At 46.5% G+C, this 17,866-nt stretch overlaps 1 protein-coding gene across 3 annotated transcripts in view; it reads right to left on the bottom strand.

The window, feature by feature from the left end:
• Nucleotides 1-17,866, bottom strand: part of ZNF263 (zinc finger protein 263) — a 23,707-nt gene extending 5,841 nt beyond the window's left edge. Inside the window, exons 1-7 of one of the 3 annotated variants that reach the window (XM_080681292.1) lie at nt 17,817-17,866; nt 16,617-17,420; nt 15,163-15,343; nt 14,639-14,709; nt 14,219-14,345; nt 11,792-11,908; nt 8,761-11,054 (exon numbers count right to left, since the gene is read on the bottom strand). In XM_080681292.1, the coding sequence (XP_080537418.1) occupies nt 9,886-11,054; nt 11,792-11,908; nt 14,219-14,345; nt 14,639-14,709; nt 15,163-15,343; nt 16,617-17,003 (2,052 nt within the window). In that variant the 5' untranslated portion in view covers nt 17,004-17,420; nt 17,817-17,866 and the 3' untranslated portion in view covers nt 8,761-9,885. Of the gene's footprint in view, nt 1-8,760; nt 11,055-11,791; nt 11,909-14,218; nt 14,346-14,638; nt 14,710-15,162; nt 15,344-16,616; nt 17,421-17,816 lie in introns of those variants that run through there. The other 2 variants (XM_080681294.1, XM_080681293.1) reach the window with 2 other exon arrangements.

Genomic DNA, 17,866 nt, shown 5'->3' with positions numbered 1-17,866 from the left:
AAAGGTATGATCTTAAGCTGCAAACAATCTTATAGGTGGAAGCAACTTGAAAGTCTAGTAATTTTTGAAGAAAGTGATGATGAGCAAGATAAAGGAGAGAAAGGAATTTCCAAGATTAAAATCTACAATATAGAAAGTGCAGTTTTTAATTGGGCAAAGAATTGGGATGAAGTAGAACAAATAACCATAGCAAATGCATGGGAAAATCTTTACAGAAAGGAACCTGAATATGACCTTCAAGGATTAGAAGATGGGGATTATAGATAAAGTCTTAAAAAATATGGGAAGTTGGAAACAAAGCTAGGTTGTGATAGGGTGTGGGTATGATGATGAAAAGGGTAGTCCCCCAAAATAAAAAAGTGGGATTACAAAGGAAGTTGTTAAAAAAGGAGGAGGAGCTCAAGAGCATAGTGCTGAATTTAAGTTATCTGTTGTAAGAAAGAGTTTGGACTACCTTCTTGACTTTGTTGATGCCACATGTCATAGTAAAATATAGAAATGTTTAAATGCTTAAAGAATGTGAGAAAAGTTAAAAATGTTTGAGTTAACTTTCCTTAAAACTTAAAGTCTGCCAAAACCGGTTTGACTCAGTGGATAGAGCGTCGGCCTGCGGACTGAGGGGTCCTGGGTTCAATTCCGGTCAGGGGCATGTACCTTGGTTGCGGGCACGTCCCTGGTGGGGGGTGTGCAGGAGGCAGCTGACCGATGTTTCTCTCTCATGGATGTTTCTGGCTCTCTATCCCTCTCCCTTCCTCTCTGTAAAATATCAATAAAATGTATTAAAAAAAAACAAACGTAAAGTCTGATATTAAAGATACATTTCCCACTGCCCTGAAGCGTGTGTACCCCAGAGATAAGGGCTAGAACTGAAGCAGAGTGACTTGTGTCAAGATAAACACTTGCCTGAGTGACGTACTTTCCTTAGCCCCCTTGCTGTGTTTAAGATGAACATATGTGCATTGATGTAAATAATTGATAGCCACCTGAGCTGCTGCAGGTATGAACAAGCCTTAAATATGGACCCCTGCCAGCCAACGATGCTCGTCCTGTCGAGACATTACAAAGGCCCATCCCTTTGTCCGTCTGACAAGCGACTCCGCTCCATGCTCCTCTTCCTGCCAGATGACAGAAGAACGGCCAATAATCCCCAATTGAGACATGACTAAGCTCTTGGGAGAAGAACGCCGGCCCCCTGCACCTGGACCAGCCCAGCTCAGCTGCTGGACCACAGAGAACAACACCATGGGGATCCCTAACTAAGCTAGTACCTGCAGCTGCTCAGGAATTTGTGTGAGTAATAAAAAGCTGTGTGATTTGCAACTGCATATGTTTCATGTGGTGTAATTCCTCCGGCAGTTAATTGAATTAATTTGCGTACGCTTAAAATTTAAATTAAAGCCTTTGGTCTTTTTGGTCCCAAGCCTGCCACTCTGGTCCTGCTTGTGTAAGAGCAGTCTCTTCGCTAGCAGCTACTTGAATGTCCCACACCTGCACGGTTAAAGTTTATCTCAAGGGACGCCTTAGATAAACACCCCAGATCCTTTCCCGGGATCTCCTTGGGACACCACACCTGAGTTTCAAAGGTTCCATTTCACACTGAAAGAGATGAAACAAGAAATAATCAAGGTACATCTACACAATGGAATACTATGCCGCTATAAAAAAGAAGGAACTTTTACCATTTGCAACAGCATGGATGGAACTGGAGAGCATTATGCTAAGCGAAATAAGCCAGTCGGAGAAAGATAAATATCACATGATCTCATTCATATGTGGGATATAATGATCAACATAATTTGATGAACAAGAATAGATCCAGAGACAAATGGTAGGGGAGTGGGGGTTAGAGAGCAACCAAAGGTCTTGTATGCATGCATATTAGCATAACCAATGAACCCAGACACTGGGGCAGTGGGGGCTTGCCCAGGGTGGGAATGGCTGGAGCGGGGCGGGGGGGGGAAAGAGGCAATTGGGGAAAAAGGAGACATATGTAAAATTTTAGACAATAAAATAAATAAACAGTTCCAGAGTAGAGACCCTTCTAGAATTAGATTTTTGAAATCTAGGATTCAGAATATTAAGGATTCTCAGTATGCCTTCAACTTCTGGTTCTAGTTATTAGATTTGTGTTTAAAGATTTCTGCAGTTATATGATATATGGTATAGACCTATTGTGAATTGTCATTGTTTTTATCAACTGGCCTCATTTTGCATAGCAGTGTCCATTTATATATTGTTTATTGAAGGCTTTGGTATTAATAAGAAGTTAGCATTTGTTGAGGCACTTTTCACAAGCTTGGAGTAGAATGAGTTGTGGAAGAAGTTGAAGGGGAAATCAGATGAGTGTACTGGACAGCTGTTTAGTTCCTTTTGCGTCACTGCATCAAATATCCCTCCCCCTGTGGTAATAATTCCCAGAATAAATGGCCAGCAGTCACATCCTTTTCAAAAGTATCCATTTATTCTGGAAACTTTACATTACCCTTCTATGCTAGGCATGGAGTGCAGCATTGGCAATTATTTTTTATTTTTAAACTATAAAAAAATTGATTTGAGCCCTGACTGGTTTGGCTCAGTGGATAGAGCGTCGGTCTGCGGACTGAAAGGCCCCAGGTTCGATTCCGGTCAAGGGCATGTACCTTGGTTGTGGGCACATCCCCAGTAGGGGGTGTGCAGGAGGCAGCTGATCGATGTTTCTCTCTCATCGATGTTCTAACTCTCTATCCCTCTCCCTTCCTCTCTGTAAAAAAAAAAATCAATAAAATATTAAAATATATTTTAAAAAATTGATTTGAAAGACAGAGAACTATAGATTGGTTGCCTTCCCCAAAGAGACCTATCCGGATGGAGGATCACCAGCATCCGGGAATCAAACCAGGCACCTTTCAGTGTGCCTGATGAGGCTTCAAACCAACTGAGCCATGCAGGCCAGAGCTGGCATTGGGCATTTAGACATAAATTACAAAATGAATAGGAACAAACCACTGTTGGTTGTGCAAGAGCTAAGATGAGTATGGAGAGGGCTTGGATAGCAGGGGAAGTATCAGAAGGGTCAAAGGTGACTTTTGAGTTGGGCTTTAAAGTTTAGTGGGTGGTGAGGGAAAGGCAGTCTAGCAAAAGGGGAGCTTATGCTCGGGCTCTTCCAGTATGAAAGTGCATCTACCTGGGAAGCTGTAAGGTCTCTGGATGTTTACTGTAGGAGCAGCTGGCAGGAAAGACAGGTCAGGGCCGAAATTTCAATGCCCTTGGGGGAGAGGGTTGTCATCCTAAGATTTTAGACTTCGGTCTGGGCCTAGGTAAAGTCCTGTCAGTTCTACCTCCTAAATGTCTCATCTCATCTCCACTTCTTCCGCCTCACTGGGTGAGTCCAGATCTAGACTGCCATCACACCCTGCCTTGGCGACTGCAACTGTTTCTTAAGTCTCCCTGCCTTCCTTTCTTGTCCTCTCCCCATCATTTCCCCTCCCGATTGCCATGGAGAACAAACTAAAACAAAAATGAGAAGGCGCCTGAGGGAGGGAATATTTTAGAGTGCGGTGGCACCGCCAACAGAATCCGCCAGGGTGTTTGGAGAGGGAAGCCTTTCCCCTAGTGGGCCAGCCCTAATATTTTGGGTGGAGCGATCCGGTGCCACCACAGAGCTCCCGCAGGTGGGCCAGAGTGGCCCAGGCAAAGATGGTGTGTGGGGCAGAGGGAGAACCCGAGAGAAGAGAGCCACCTAAGGCTGCCTTAAAGCGCTCAACGGCGGCGGGCCAGAACTGGCTGGGGTGGCTTGGGCCGCTGGGGAGAGCGCAACTAGGCTCAGCCATGAGACGCCCGCCAGCAGGTGTCAACGCGCCTCCGAAAGGGCCGCAGGCAGAGGGTAACGAAAGATTTGTCGGAATGTGGCCCGCCACATCAGCCCTTGCTCCTCCTGGGCCGCTTGGGAGCCCTCCTTGGTGAAATAGTCCCTTGGCCGGCGGTTTTAGGGAAGCGGTGCCCCATCCTGGACACCCACGGAAGGCTAAATTGTGGAAGGCTAAGCTGCAGAAGCCACAAATTCTTTTCATTTGCCCCAACCTGGGAAAGGTAAAGGAACTGAAGTCTTTGGTTCTGGAAACCATCCTTGACTAGAGCTCCTCTGAAAAACCTGGGCACCTCCCTCTTGTTCCAATGGCTGGGGCAGGATTCCTAAAAGTAAGCTGGATCCCATGTCAAGAGAGCGGTGAAAACCGAAATGGCAGCTTCACGGAGTGGAGACCTATATCCAGGTTGTATTTTCCTGCCTCGAGGGGAAGAGAATGGACAGGCAAACAGTTCCTCAGTGTCCAAAACATAACCCAGGATTCCAGAAATAAACTTTTCTTTCCCCACAAGCACTTCTGATTAAAACTTTATTTCTATTTTTGAAAGGAGCCTGGGGAAATCTTACTGTCTCCCTGGAGCAAGGTGGGATCCTGGCGAGTCATCAGTTTTGATCTGACTGAAGCTTCTGAGACATTCAAGGTGTCTCCGTGATGAATTGGGGACTGGGGACATTAACTGGACGATCTGTCAGAATTTTACTTGTGACCTGAGGCATTTTTCAACACTTTTGTCATTGCTGAATTTACCTAGACCAGTGGTTCCCAATATGGGGCAATTTGATTTTTAAGGGGGGCAATTCGATAATGAGTTATTAACAATGGTTTTTTTGCATTTATGGTTCTAGGGGCCTCAAATGGTATATAAATATATATGGGGACATATTTATGCATTTCAGTTCTGTTTTGAAACTTTATTTGCTATTTTTTATATCACTTCATGTTATTTTTTAACAATTTCTTCCTCAGTACTTCAATTGTCCTTTCGTTCTTTTATTTTTTTCTTTCATGGATGCCATGTTCTTTGGAAGCTTGTTTAGACCAACTTAATGGACTTTTAGGCTTCCTCCATGTGAATAGGAGTTCACTTTTTGAATAAGAAGAATTATATGTCACAGTGGGGGTGGGGATCAGGATTTTATTTTATTTTTGGGGGGTGGATCAGGATTTTAGAGATGCTTAGGTGGAGCATGGCCAAAAAAAAAAGTTGGCAACCACTGACCTAGACCATTCCCACTACCTCCTAACTCAGGCAAGACTTAGACCCCTTTAGTAAACAATATAGGATAAGCCCTAGCTGGTTTGGCTCAGTGGATAGAGGTTAGGCCTGCAGACCAAAGGGTCCTGGGTTTGATTCTGGTCAAGGGCACATGCCCGGGTTGTGGGCTTGATCCCCAGTAGGAGGTGTGCAGAAGGCAGCCGATCAATAATTCTCTCTCATCATTTGTTTCTCTCCCTTCCTCTCTGAAATCAATAAAAATATATTTAAAATACATACACACACACACACACACACACACACACTAGGGGCCCGGTGCACGACATTCATGCCCTGGGGGGAGGGAGAGTCCTTCAGCCCAGCCTGTGCCCTCTTGCAGTCCGGGACTCCTTGGGGGATGTCCGCCTGCCTGCTTAGGCTGGTAGGCGGACATCCCCTGAGGGGTCCTTAGTGCTGCCATGGAGGCGGGAGAGGCTCCTGCCACTGCCACTGTGCTCACCAGCCGTGAGCCTGGCTTCTGGCTGAGCAGTGCTCCCCCTGTGGGAGCACACTGACCACCAGGGGGCAGCTCCTGCATTGAGCGCCAGCCCCCTGGTGGTCAGTGCATGTCATAGTGACCAGTCATTCTGCCATTCGGTCTATTTGCATATTAGGGTTTTATTATATAGGATAGGATGAGCCCTGGCCAGTGTAGCCCAACAGTTACATTGTCAGCTGGTCAAGGGCACATATCTTGGTTGTAGTTTCAATCTCTGGCGCAGGTCAGGGCATGAGTGGGTAAGTTTCTCTCTCAGATCTTTCTCCTCTCCTTCGCTTCCACTCTCTCAAAAAATCAATGGGAAAAATATCCTCCCATGAGGATTAACAAAAAACAAACGAAAGTATTGGATGAGAAGGAATTATCAGGCTCCTTTCAAAAATAGAAATAAAGTTTTAATCAGAAGTGCTTGCAAGCTAGATTGAAGGCTAAAAGAAAATGCTTCTAATAAATGTACTTTTTTTAAAATCCTCACCCGAGGATATATTTTTTAAAATATTTTATTGATTTTTTACAGAGAGGAAGGGCGAGGGATAGTTAGAAACATCAATGAGAGAGAAACATCGATCAGCTGCCTCCTGCACACCCCCCACTGGGGATGTACCCGCAACCAAGGTACATGCCCTTGACTGGAATCGAACCTGGGACCCTTCAGTGCCCAGGCCGACGCTCTATCCACTGAGCCAAACCCGTCAGGGCCCCGAGGATATTTTTTCCATTGATTTTTTTTAAAAAATATATTTTATTGATTTTTTACAGAGAGGAAGGGAGAGGGATAGAGAGTCAGAAACATCGATGAGAGAGAAACATCGATCAGCTGCCTCCTGCACACCCCCCACTGGGGATGTGCCTGCAACCAAGGTACATGCCCTTGACCGGAATCGAACCTGGGACCCTTCAGTCCTCAGGCCGACGCCCTATCCACTGAGCCAAACCAGTCAGGGCTCCATTGATTTTTATAGAGAGTGAAGGAGAGAAGGATAGAAAGAAATATCGATGAGAGAAACACAATTGGTTGCCTCCTGCACGAGCCCTGCCTGGGGAGGAGCCTGCAACCAAGATATGTGCCCTTGACTGGAATCGAACCTGGGACCCTTAGGTCCACAGGCCGGTGCTCTATCCACTGAGCTAAACCAGCTAGGGCTAATAAATGTACTTTTGGTTTAACTCATCTTGCTATTCTTGAGCTCCTGACACTCAACTTAGTTAGGAAGTCTCCTAATGCTAATAAATTTGCTGGTTGGTTTCCTATAACATACATCAAGACTTTTTACATGCTTTGTTTCAAATGCTTGTGAAACATTTACAAAAATTAAAAGTCTTAAAACAGTGGTGATTTTGCCAATTCCAAAATTATACCAGTTGATAATTCTATGATTATCAGTAGCAAATAGCAATAGTAATGATTCAATAGCAAATTTCAGATTATGATATTGCGACCAGTAAATTCTTTCATTCCTACAATAAAGACTCTTAAAATTTCTGATGAGTTTTCTTGGAAAAAAAACCCCAAACACAATTTAGTGCTTGTTTAACACGTCTAGTCTCTGGTGCTACAGTCTTTGTCCTCATTGCTGTCTGCCTGCTTTTAGTCTGCTTCTGCTAGGCATTTTCACATTGCTTAAATGTATTACTGATTCTCCACTCAGGAGCCTTTCTGCTGGTCTCCTGTGCCACATTTGCTACATGGATGTGTGGCTATTGCTCAGGGTCAGGCCACATCTCCTTTGTACCCATTTGAACTTAGGGGCAGGGGTGTTTATTACATCATTCTCCTTTGGCATAAAAGCCAGTTGGAATCTGTTCTGGTTAGAGCCTGCAGTAAGGACGGACCTCTGACCTGCTACAAGGGAAGACCTCATCAAGCCTGCCTGTCAATATCAGACTGCTCCCTGAAGTTCTTCCAATGTAGTCTTACATTGACCTCAGCACCAGGGAGCTTAGAAGACAGTCCTGCAAATATTATCTGACCACAGATGGCACAAATAGGTGCATACTTTCTATGTGCTAGGCACTGTGCTAAGTGTTTTTTACATGCAATAATTTGTGATATTATCTCATGAAAACAAGACCAAGAACAACTATGCATCTGAAATTTGCTAGAAAGGGAGCTACACTGGGACTGAGTAGAGGCTCCTATTGGAAAGCCTTTCAGCGCCAAAAGCAAATACCTGGGAGTCGGGTACTTTCTATTGTAAGATTTACAATGCATACAGGTTACGATCTTAACCAGAGAATGCTTATTAACATCAGCTTGACACCACCCACCCATTTCATGGCATCAGCAACCACATCATCCCTGTCCCACTCCTACCACTGTGGATCCTACACTCCTCTTTCAAATCCTTAAACACCCCCTTACTCACCCCCCCCCCCCACCCCAGCACACATACACACCACCACTGCCCTCTTGTGGATAAGAGAAAGGCAGAGAAATAAGAAACTTAAGATTTTTAAAAACTGGCTCAGAAAACCAAGGAAGATCTCAGTTCTAAACTGAGGAAGGGTTGAGGCAAGACAAAATGGGTGGGGCATATAGGGTTGTTTTTCTCACTTAAAATTGCTAATTTGATAGCTGGTTTCCAATGGAATGTTTTATCTTTGTTTCCCAACAGCTAGTTAGATCTTTTCCCGAGATGTTTTCCTGGCATCAGAATGTCCTTCTCCTAGAATACCTCCTTGTTTTCTATCTCTTTTCCATAGGCATACACTCCTAAAATTCCTATTCCTGATTACCCATTCTAAAATATAATGCTTTCTCCTAATAATTTTGCCTTTTCTCCACTAATGGGCAATAATTCAGTTATAGCAGGACCACCTTTTCCTGGGAATCATTTGCAAGACCAAAATATCCTATCTCTGAAGAGCCCGATCTTCCTTCAGCTACTTCCCAAGAAATAAAACATTATAAACAAAAAAATCAGATACTTTTACTGCTGTACACTACAGAAGAAAACCTCAGAGACCATTATGACATCATCACCCCAAGCCCCCTGGGCTTGACCCTTTGTTACCATGCTACACCCTACCTCAATCTGTCTGCTGCCACCTTTGTGGAACAACTTCTCGACCAACCCAGCAAGACCACAAAGAGAAAGCAGGTCCTCCAAACATATCAACACTGGAGTCCAGGACACTTTCAATGAAGAGTCACACACTTTCATGTTTCTTGAAGGTATTTATTACCATCCAAACATATTTCCAACAGGGAAAGGCATGATCCCTAATTTCCTTAAGATGTGTTTTCAAAGTCTCCTAGGGAACCCTTCTTACATAACCCTCTGAAGACTCCAGAGTTCTGTTTATCCTTCTCTGACAGAGGTGGGGGAAGTCTTGATCTCTGTACAGGTTAGACTAATTCAGATTCCAGTTCCCTCTGCCAATTTCTAGGCTGACCTGCAAATTCCTTCTTACTATTTCCCTTAGGTCTCTGGGTCCTTTTTGTCTGAGGTGACATTGATGTTCATGGCCTGCCAATGGGCCCTCCTGTGAAGCCACTGAGGTGCGCTGTGGCTTCCCTGTCAAGGCCTTTTGGAGAGCTACAACTAACCACCAGTCTTTCTTTGCCCTCAAGCTGGTTTCCCAGGAGATTCAGCCCCTCTTCTTTGGTCTCAGGGCCTCAGGAGTTCAAATACTCCTGCTAAATGTCCCAAGTGAGGAAGCAGTAACAAAAAGTCATATAGATTCCCAAAGTTGCTGGGAAAGACAAGACTAAGTAAGGCATCCAAATTATAACATGGCCAAATATACCAAGGGGGTAGGCACCATGAGACAAGGTGGACTTCATAGAGAATTCTGCCCTGATCAGGTGACCTCAAAGACTTATCATCCTCACTAGTTCAAACAGAATTCCATTTTAGTTTGATGTTAATCCTTTGCTGCCCTCTACTTCTCCCTTGCAATGACCTACCCCCCCACACACACACCCCCATCCTTGTTACTCTTTATAGTAATTACCTCAAAAACATGATTTCACCCAGCCCGGATGGCTCAATGGTTGAGCGTTGACCTATGGACCAGAGGTTACAGTTAGATTCCTGGTCAGTGCACATGCTGAGTTGTGGGCTCCATCCCCAGTGGGCGGGCACATGTAGAAGGCAGCCAATCAGTGATTCTTCTCTAATCTTTGATGTTTCTATCTCCTCTCCTTTCCTCTCTAAATCAATAAAAAAAATTTAAAAAGAACACAGATGATTTTGGTCAGCAAGGCAAGAAATACCAGCTCTCAACCGCAGAACCCTCTGAATATGCCACCTTATCTGTGGTGAAATGAAACTCCATTGTTTCTATCTGGTGTGAGTTCTCTGATGACTCATAAGGCGTGAACTCCGAGAAAAGCTTTCTCCACATTCAGAACATTTATAGGGTCTCTCTCCTGTATGGGTTCTCAGATGACGAATCCGATTGGAGCTGTGAGAAAAACTGTCTCCACACTCATGACAGGTATAGGGTTTCTCTCCCGTGTGAATTCTCTGGTGCCTGATTAAGTTGGATCTATGAGAAAAGTTTTCCCCACAAAGGGTACATTTATATGGTTTCTCTCCCGTGTGCGTTCTCTGATGTCTGGTGAGGTGCATGCCCTGCCGGAAGCTTTTCCCACAGGTCAAACACTCAAAGAGTTTCTTCTCTGTTTTGTGGGTTCCATGATTTGTAAGAAAGGGGCTGCTGTCACTCATTGCTTCCCCACACTCCGAGAAGGGGTAAAGTCTCTCTTTCTCATGAGTTCTTTCATGTATGACAAGGTGGGAACTTCGAGAGAAACTTTTTCCACATTCAGCACACTTATAGGGTCTCTCTCCTGTGTGAATTCTCTGGTGCCTAAGGAGATTGGAACTGTGAGCAAAAATCTCGCCACACTCAGGGCACTTGTAGGGCTTTTCACCGGTGTGTGTTCTCTGGTGTCTGTGGAGATTGGAGTTGCAAGAGAAGCTTTTTCCACATACATTACATTGATAGGGCTTCTCGCCTGTGTGGGTGCGTTGATGGCGAGTCAGGTGGGTATTCTGACTGAAGCTTTTTCCACATTCAAGGCACTTATGGGCCTCCTCTCCAAAGTGTGCTCTGTGTAGTGATAAAAAGTGTGGGCTCCCACCAAAGATTTCACCACACTCTACACCCATACACAGTCTTTCTGCTGCATGTATTCTCTGGTGCCTAATTAGATTTGAGTTATTAGAGAAATTTTTGCCACATAAGGGACATAAATGGAGCTTCTTTGGCTGCAGTTCCTTTGGCTGGCCTGCTTCTCTGCAACTTGTGGCCCCCACTATGGACTGTTCCATCCGATCCTCTGGGAGAGGCTCCCAATGCCCTTCTGCCCTGTCCCCAGGCCGTCCCTGCTCAGGACTCCAGGGCACCTCCCCTCTGGCCTGCCCAGTCAGAAGCACCTGCAGATGGATGTTCTCAGGAGAAATAGATTGAGCACTTTCTTCCCGGCTCTCAAATTTCTCTTCTCCTGGTAGAGTGAGAGAAACCAAACCCTACATTATTTTTACCCTAAAGAAAATCCCACCCAGATTGGTTTGGCTCAGTGGATAGAGCGTTGGCCTGTGGACTGAAGGGTCCCATGTTCGATTCTGGTCAAGGGCACATGCCTGGGTTGCGGGCTCGATTCCCAGTGGATGGTGTGCAGGAGGCAGCCTATCAATGATTCTCTCTTCATTGATGTTTCTCTCTCTCTCTCTCCCTCTCCTTTCCTCTCTGAAATCAATAAAAAATACATTAAAAAAAAAAGAAAAAAAAAAGAAAATCCCATATGCCCACTACTGCCAGTAGGTCAGAAGTCCAGAAAGACGGGCTGTATCTGTTTTCTATTTTCCCCATACAGGGAAAACACTCTAGAGAGGTATTTGGATAAAAGGTGGGGCCATTGGTCAGGAACCAGAGCTCAGACCAGTCTTATTCCCTTATAGGGGCCCCCATATCCCTCTTCAACTGAGCCTCTGGCTCTGCCCTTCAGAAACGGGTGGGATGGAGCAGGGCTGAGACTAGGATGGCCAAATGAGCCCAGGAGTGAATGCTTCCTTACGTTTTGAACTCTGGATGCCTTGCCTGCCTCACTGGGATGGAAGCAGGCAGTGGGGACACAGGACCTTCCTGGCAGCAGTGATGGGCTAGCCCCACACCCAAACCCTCAAATGCCTCACTCCCAACAGGGGGAAACTAGATGGGCAGGCTCCTCAAGTTCCTTACCTGGAACTGGGTTTCTGGGGCTCAGTCCCTCCTTGCAAATCTGGACACTGGGATCCCATGGTTTTCTTCCTTGTTCCACCTGGATGCTCAGGGCCTCCTGATTGGGAACCTGAGACTCTGTTCACAATGAAAGATATAGATTTTTGTGTCACCACATTCCTCCACCAAGCAGGGGAAGCACAGACAGTCATGTTCCCTGTCCTCTGTGAGTAGATACAGAGGGTACAATAAGTCTGAAATATACATTAACCTGCTAAACTGTTCCCAGTGGTTACCTCCAAAGAAAGAAATTTGGGGAGACTACAGCTTTTTTCTTTTTACACTTTTGTAGTACTTGGGATTTTTCTGCAATGAGAATGTACCACTTTTGTAATTAAAACAACCAAACCAAAATGGTCAGAGTGGTCAGTTCCTTAAGTTATCAGTTTAATATTGTAAATGAGCCTTGACTCTTATGTATAGAGAATAGAACTTAATCTGACTGGGCAACTCCAGAAGAAACTATAATATGATGGGCAATCAGAAAAGGATCTGGGGGCTCTAAAACAACCCTGAGGTCAAAATCAAAACGTGCCATTCCTATGCTATGCTAAAAACAAAAACCTGACTCTAACTCCAGCAAACGTGGACTTTAAATAGTTTAGTTCTAAGAACATGTGATCTGAACATCTCTTCCTATTTAGCACTCACTGAAAGAGCTGTGCTCAACTTAGGCACCAAACCATAGCAGAGTAATAGGGAAGCTAGAGAAGGTCCTAATGAAGGGAACCAAACCCAGCAGTGACCCCTTTGCAGTATTAGTGCAAGTGAACTGATAGCTGTGCTTCTCTTTACAAAAACCTAATTTATGAACACAAAGTCCAGTGTGACTCTTCTATGGTGTGTGTCAATGTAGCCATAATTGTAATGGACACATTGCTGTCTTAGGTTGTTTTTAAAGACTTACCTCAACTTTTATTATGAGAATTTTCATACATACATAAAAGTTGAAGGAATCAAACAATACTTGTACAACTCTTCACCTAAATCCTGAGTTTTTGTGCAGTCTCCACCTAAAAAACTCCGTTGTTTTTTTTTTGGTCATATTTCATAGGCATCATTTAAAATCTCTGCATAATAGGTCAACACACAGATACACCTTAATTTATGCTTGATTCATTTGGCTCCAGTTTTGAATACAGACAGTCCTCGGGTTACGTAGGACTCAACGTATGTTGTTTCGTGGTTACATTGCCATCTCCCATTTATAAAAAAAAAAAAGTTCCATCATTTCGACATATGTACATAGGTGCTTTATGTTTTTTATTATTTATTTACCACAAGTAAAGGTCAGGAATTGTTATCTTCCTTTTAAATTTTGTTTACTGTTTCACTTCATTACTGCTGTGTATGTGCTCCATGTGAGTGACATAGGTGCTTATGTAGGTGGGTTCCGATTTACAGCGAAAATCGCGTTATGTCGCGCCGTAGGAACGGATCTCCGACGTAACCCGAGGACCTACAGTATATATCATTTCCAAATTTCCATAAGGTCCTCCCTACTTCCTGAATTTTTAAGGGCTGGGAGAGCTGCTAGGCTGGAATGCTGGTGCCACTGCCCCTGAAATTTGTGTCTCTGGGGAAGGGCCTAGAAATACTAATGAAGTATAGAAAACACAAGTGAGATCAGAAGAGTAAGCATTTCAAAAATGCAAGTCATCAAGAACTTTATAGTTCCACAGCATCTTAGGACACTGAAAATGTGTCATGCCTGGAAGGGGGTCAGTCACTGGATTTGATTTGTTCTGCCTTGGGAAGACCATTATAGCTCAGACTCCTTGCCTTCAGCTCTGGCAGCTGGGGCCTTTAAGTGTGCCAAATGTGCCACTTGGAAGATGTTTAACTGATCCTAGCTGTTTTTAACAGATCCTAGCTTCGGGGGGATCTTATATAATAAAAGCCTAATATGCTAAGTGTCCGGTCATCTGTTCAACCAATCAAAGCATAATATGCTAAGGATATGCTAAGGCCACTCAGCCGCTTGCTTATGACATGCACTGACCACCAGGGGGCAGACACTCTGAACAGTAGGTTAGCTTGCTGCTGGGGTCCAGCCGATTGGGACTGAGCGAGATGGGCTGGACTTGCCCTGGAGCCCTCCCACGGTCCCTCCCCGGCTGGCCAACCTCCCACGTCCCTCTCCAGCCCAGATTGTGCACCGGTGGGGTCCCTCGACCTGGCTTGTGCCCTCTCTCAATCTGGGACCCCTCAAGGGATGTTGGAGAACCGGTTTTGGCCCGATCCCGCAGGCCAGGCCGAGGGAACCCCCACTGGTGCATGAATTCGTGTACCGGGCCTCTAGTTTTAGAATACGGGAGGTGAGTGGCTAAGACACAGGAACCTGGTCAGAAATGGCTCAGTCTTCATCCCTAGAAAAGAAGTCCTTACCCAGTGAGTCCACATTCTCATAACTCTCCTGCACCGTGTCCCTGGAGAGGGCCCTCTTACTAGGATCCTGATGCCCCCACTCCTCCTGGGAGATGTACATAGCCACGTCCTCTAAGCTCTCAGGCAACTGAAACAGCACAAGATCTCCTTTAGCCCCTGAGGCACCAAGAACAATTCAAGCAAAGTCAAGGGTTAAAGGGGCAAAACCCGGGAGTGCCCAGAACACATTTCATGGGGAGTGAGGTGAGGCCTAGGAGTGAGGTGAGATGGAGGCATATAAAGAAAGTAGGGGAGACACACTGGTGAGGAAGAAAGGATCCTCTCCAAGTGACCAAAGGACCCCACCACCACAAGAACAACACAGTGTGTATGGGGATGTGTGTGTGTGCTGAGGGAAGACATTGGGAACTTCCACATCACCTGGGGCCCAGTCATCTTGTCTTCCATGTTTCCTTCGGGAGGAAAGAGAGAAAGCCAGGGAGCAGATAATGCTGAAGGTGACAGAAATCATGATGAGAATGGCATTCCTAATTCTTGGCAACCCAAGGAATTACACAGTATCCACTCCCCATCACCCAGTCTCTGCTCTGAGGACTGAACACTGAACAAAAGAAGGCAAGAGAAGCACAATTAAGCTACATCCAAAATGACATCCTAAATGCAGGAGTGGGAATAAGAGATATCACTAATCTGTCTGCAGCATTCAAGCCCTCAATCATTCATCTAGCTCTGAATGTCTCTGTTCTGCAAACAAAAGAGCAAAGAAATCTCCCCCCCTCCTCCCACTTCCAGAAGAACCCAACCACCACTTCTAGGTCTTTCACTCCATTCTGGGAACCCTGAACCAGAAATTCCCTCTCCCTGGCATAGGTGCTTCATCCTGCTATCAAAGGCAAACCCGAAACCCCTCCTCCCTCCCACCTACCCAGATAACTGTTCCTCACCCCTCTCCTTTACAGCCTGGGGGTCCCTTTTAGGGCTGGGGCCTAGCAGCTCCTGCAGCCTGGGACCAGGGCTTCGCTCAGTCTCCATTGGCTCCAGCTTGAAGCTCGGTGACTTTCGTGCTGTTTCCAGAGACAAAGGCTCCTCCAAAAGCACTTCTGTTCCCCGCCCATGGTTTGTGACCTGGGAACCAACCCACATTACTCATCATCACAACAGGGCCCCACAGGAAGGGAAATTAGTACAGAACTCTGAGGGCAAGCCTTCAACAGTGAACCATTGGTACATACCTTTGGACCCAGCTAGAGAGGATGGTTTCCACTACAGGTTTTTCTGATCCCAAGTGCATGAGAGAAAGTGGGGATGGAGTGTTGGTGGGGGGAGAAGAGTCTACTCCTTGAGCACACCTGCCCACATAGCTCCTCTGGACACACCTCAATCCCTCTTGCTTTCCCCTACCTTTTCTAGATGCTTCCATTCCTCACTACTGGATAAGTTAGACTTGGGTAGCTCTGGGGGCACAAGTGCCCTCAGAGTCTCAGTGACAAACTGGCTTTCTAAGTCCACAATTAAATCCCACCCAGCTCTGTATAGGAAACCAGACTGCTGACCCTAATATAACAAGAGCTAACAGCTATTAAGCACTAACTATAAGCCAGTAGTGTGATCAAAACTGCATGGCCCTGGCCAGATGCCTCAGTTGGTTGGAGCACCGGTGGTCCGTTGAGGTCAGAAAGGTTGGCGAGACCGCTGGGTTGGAGTGTCATCCCATTATGCCAAGGTTTCTGGTTCCATCCCCAGTCAGGACACATACAAGAATCAACCAACGAAGGCATAAGTAAGTGGAACAGCAAATCGATGTCTCTCTCCTTTCCTCTCTCTCTCTCTCTCTCTCCAAAATCAATTTTTTAAAAAACGTATGTCTGAATGTAACAACTTGCTTGAGTGCTTTCACCAAGCAAAATAAAAAATACTGGTGTGATTCAAAAAGTAGTGTGGCTGTTTAAAGCAGCGATTTTCAAATGGTGTGCTGCAAGAATTTGGAGGGGAGGGGACACACTACATACTGTTCTCCCTCTAACCCTAAAAGCAACACTAGAAAGGTATTCTACCATTCACACTTTACCAGTGGCGTACCTGAGACTAATAAAAAGGTTAACTTGCCCAAAGTCACAATGCTAGTATGAAACAAGAGTGACGATTTAAACCCTGCAAACTAAGTTTGGGGCTCCCACTAATGCAGACACTGCCTCCATATGGAAACAGGACACTCTTCACTACTCACTCTGTCCATTGGGTAAAATCTGGAAGATAACTGTTCCTGACTGAACTACAAAAAGGCCTCTGGCCCATTTAAGGCCTATTCAGGGAAACAAGTAAAAATAGGGAAGTGGGCCGGCACGCTGTCCCGTCATAGGGTCAAACAAACCGCAGATACAACAGCTCTTTTTCTCACCTGCTGCCTCAGTTTCCCAAGCTCTCTCTGCATATCTTCTACAAGTGTCACTGCTTCCTCGCCGCTCTCCGGATGCAGCTCCTGCACCCTGCTCTGGATCTCCTGGGGCAGGATGATTAGAAACTGCTCCAGCACCAGCAGCTCCAGGATCTGCTCCTTGGTGCGCATCTCAGGCCGCAGCCATCCATGGCAAAGTTCCTGGAGCCGGCTGAGGGCTTCCCGGGGCCCAGCGGCCTCTTGGAAGCGGAACCGTCTGAAGAGCAGGTGGGAGGCCTCCGGGCTGGGCCCCGGGTCTGGCGGGAGCAGCTCCTGGCTCCAAGCGCAGTCCTCCTCCAGTTTCACTATCAGGAGCCCTTCCCGATCCTGGGAGCCCGGGCCCGACGCCATCGTCAGGCCCTCGGAGTGCCCAACCCGGGAAACCAGCTGTGCCCGCCTGGAAAGGGGCCCCCAGCCTCGCACAGGGATGGCCGGCTTCAGGTCCCGGCCGAAGAGCCAGCTCTAGCCGGGCCGCAGCCACCTCCGGCGTCTTCGCCTCTCAGTCGGACCCAGGAGCCGCCGCGCCAGCCCTCGGCCCAGCCCTCCCTAGGGAAGGACCTGGGCGCCGCGCTTTTCGCCGCGTCGCAAACTCACGCAGAACTCAGCGCTCAGCTCCCCCGCCGGAAGTCTCAGCGCGAGAGTTAGGCGTCCACAGCCAACGGCGCCAGCTGGGGACCAACCTCCAGGTCACATTCTGCGAACTACAGCGCCCATTGGTCCAGATCTCGCCACGGAGTCACCGCCGACCAACCAGGAATGGAGATTCATCTGCTGGGACGGGACGAGCGAGGGGCCAATTCAAGACGAGAGGCGGAGTCACCCGACAAGCCCTGAAACCCTGGAGGTTCCTGGGGTTGGCCAAGGGACAGGATGGGTTCGCTAAATAGATCTGTAAAAAATTGTCCTAAAACGGGCGTGACTGGCGGGCCACCTGGGTCAGAATACCCCGGGAAGCTTACTAAGATATAAACCCTCGAGCCACGCGAGATTCAATGTGTCAGAGTGTCGGGGTGGCTCGGAAATCTGAATTGTTAACTCCCCCCCCCCCCCGAGAAATTCTTCACCCATAAGCCAAGTTTGAGAGTCATTTCCCAGTCATAACGGATTAAATACGGTCTCCACCCGCTCCAGTCATTTAGGGTTGCAGGAGAGGGAGCCATCTACCCGGAGGCTCCCGAGCCGTTGTCCACGAACCAGCTCGGCATCTCGGGAAG

Source organism: Plecotus auritus, assembly GCF_963455305.1.
Source record: "Plecotus auritus genome assembly, chromosome: 7".
Classification (NCBI taxonomy): Eukaryota; Metazoa; Chordata; class Mammalia; order Chiroptera; family Vespertilionidae; genus Plecotus; species Plecotus auritus.
This window is presented reverse-complemented; position numbering and strand designations above follow the sequence as displayed.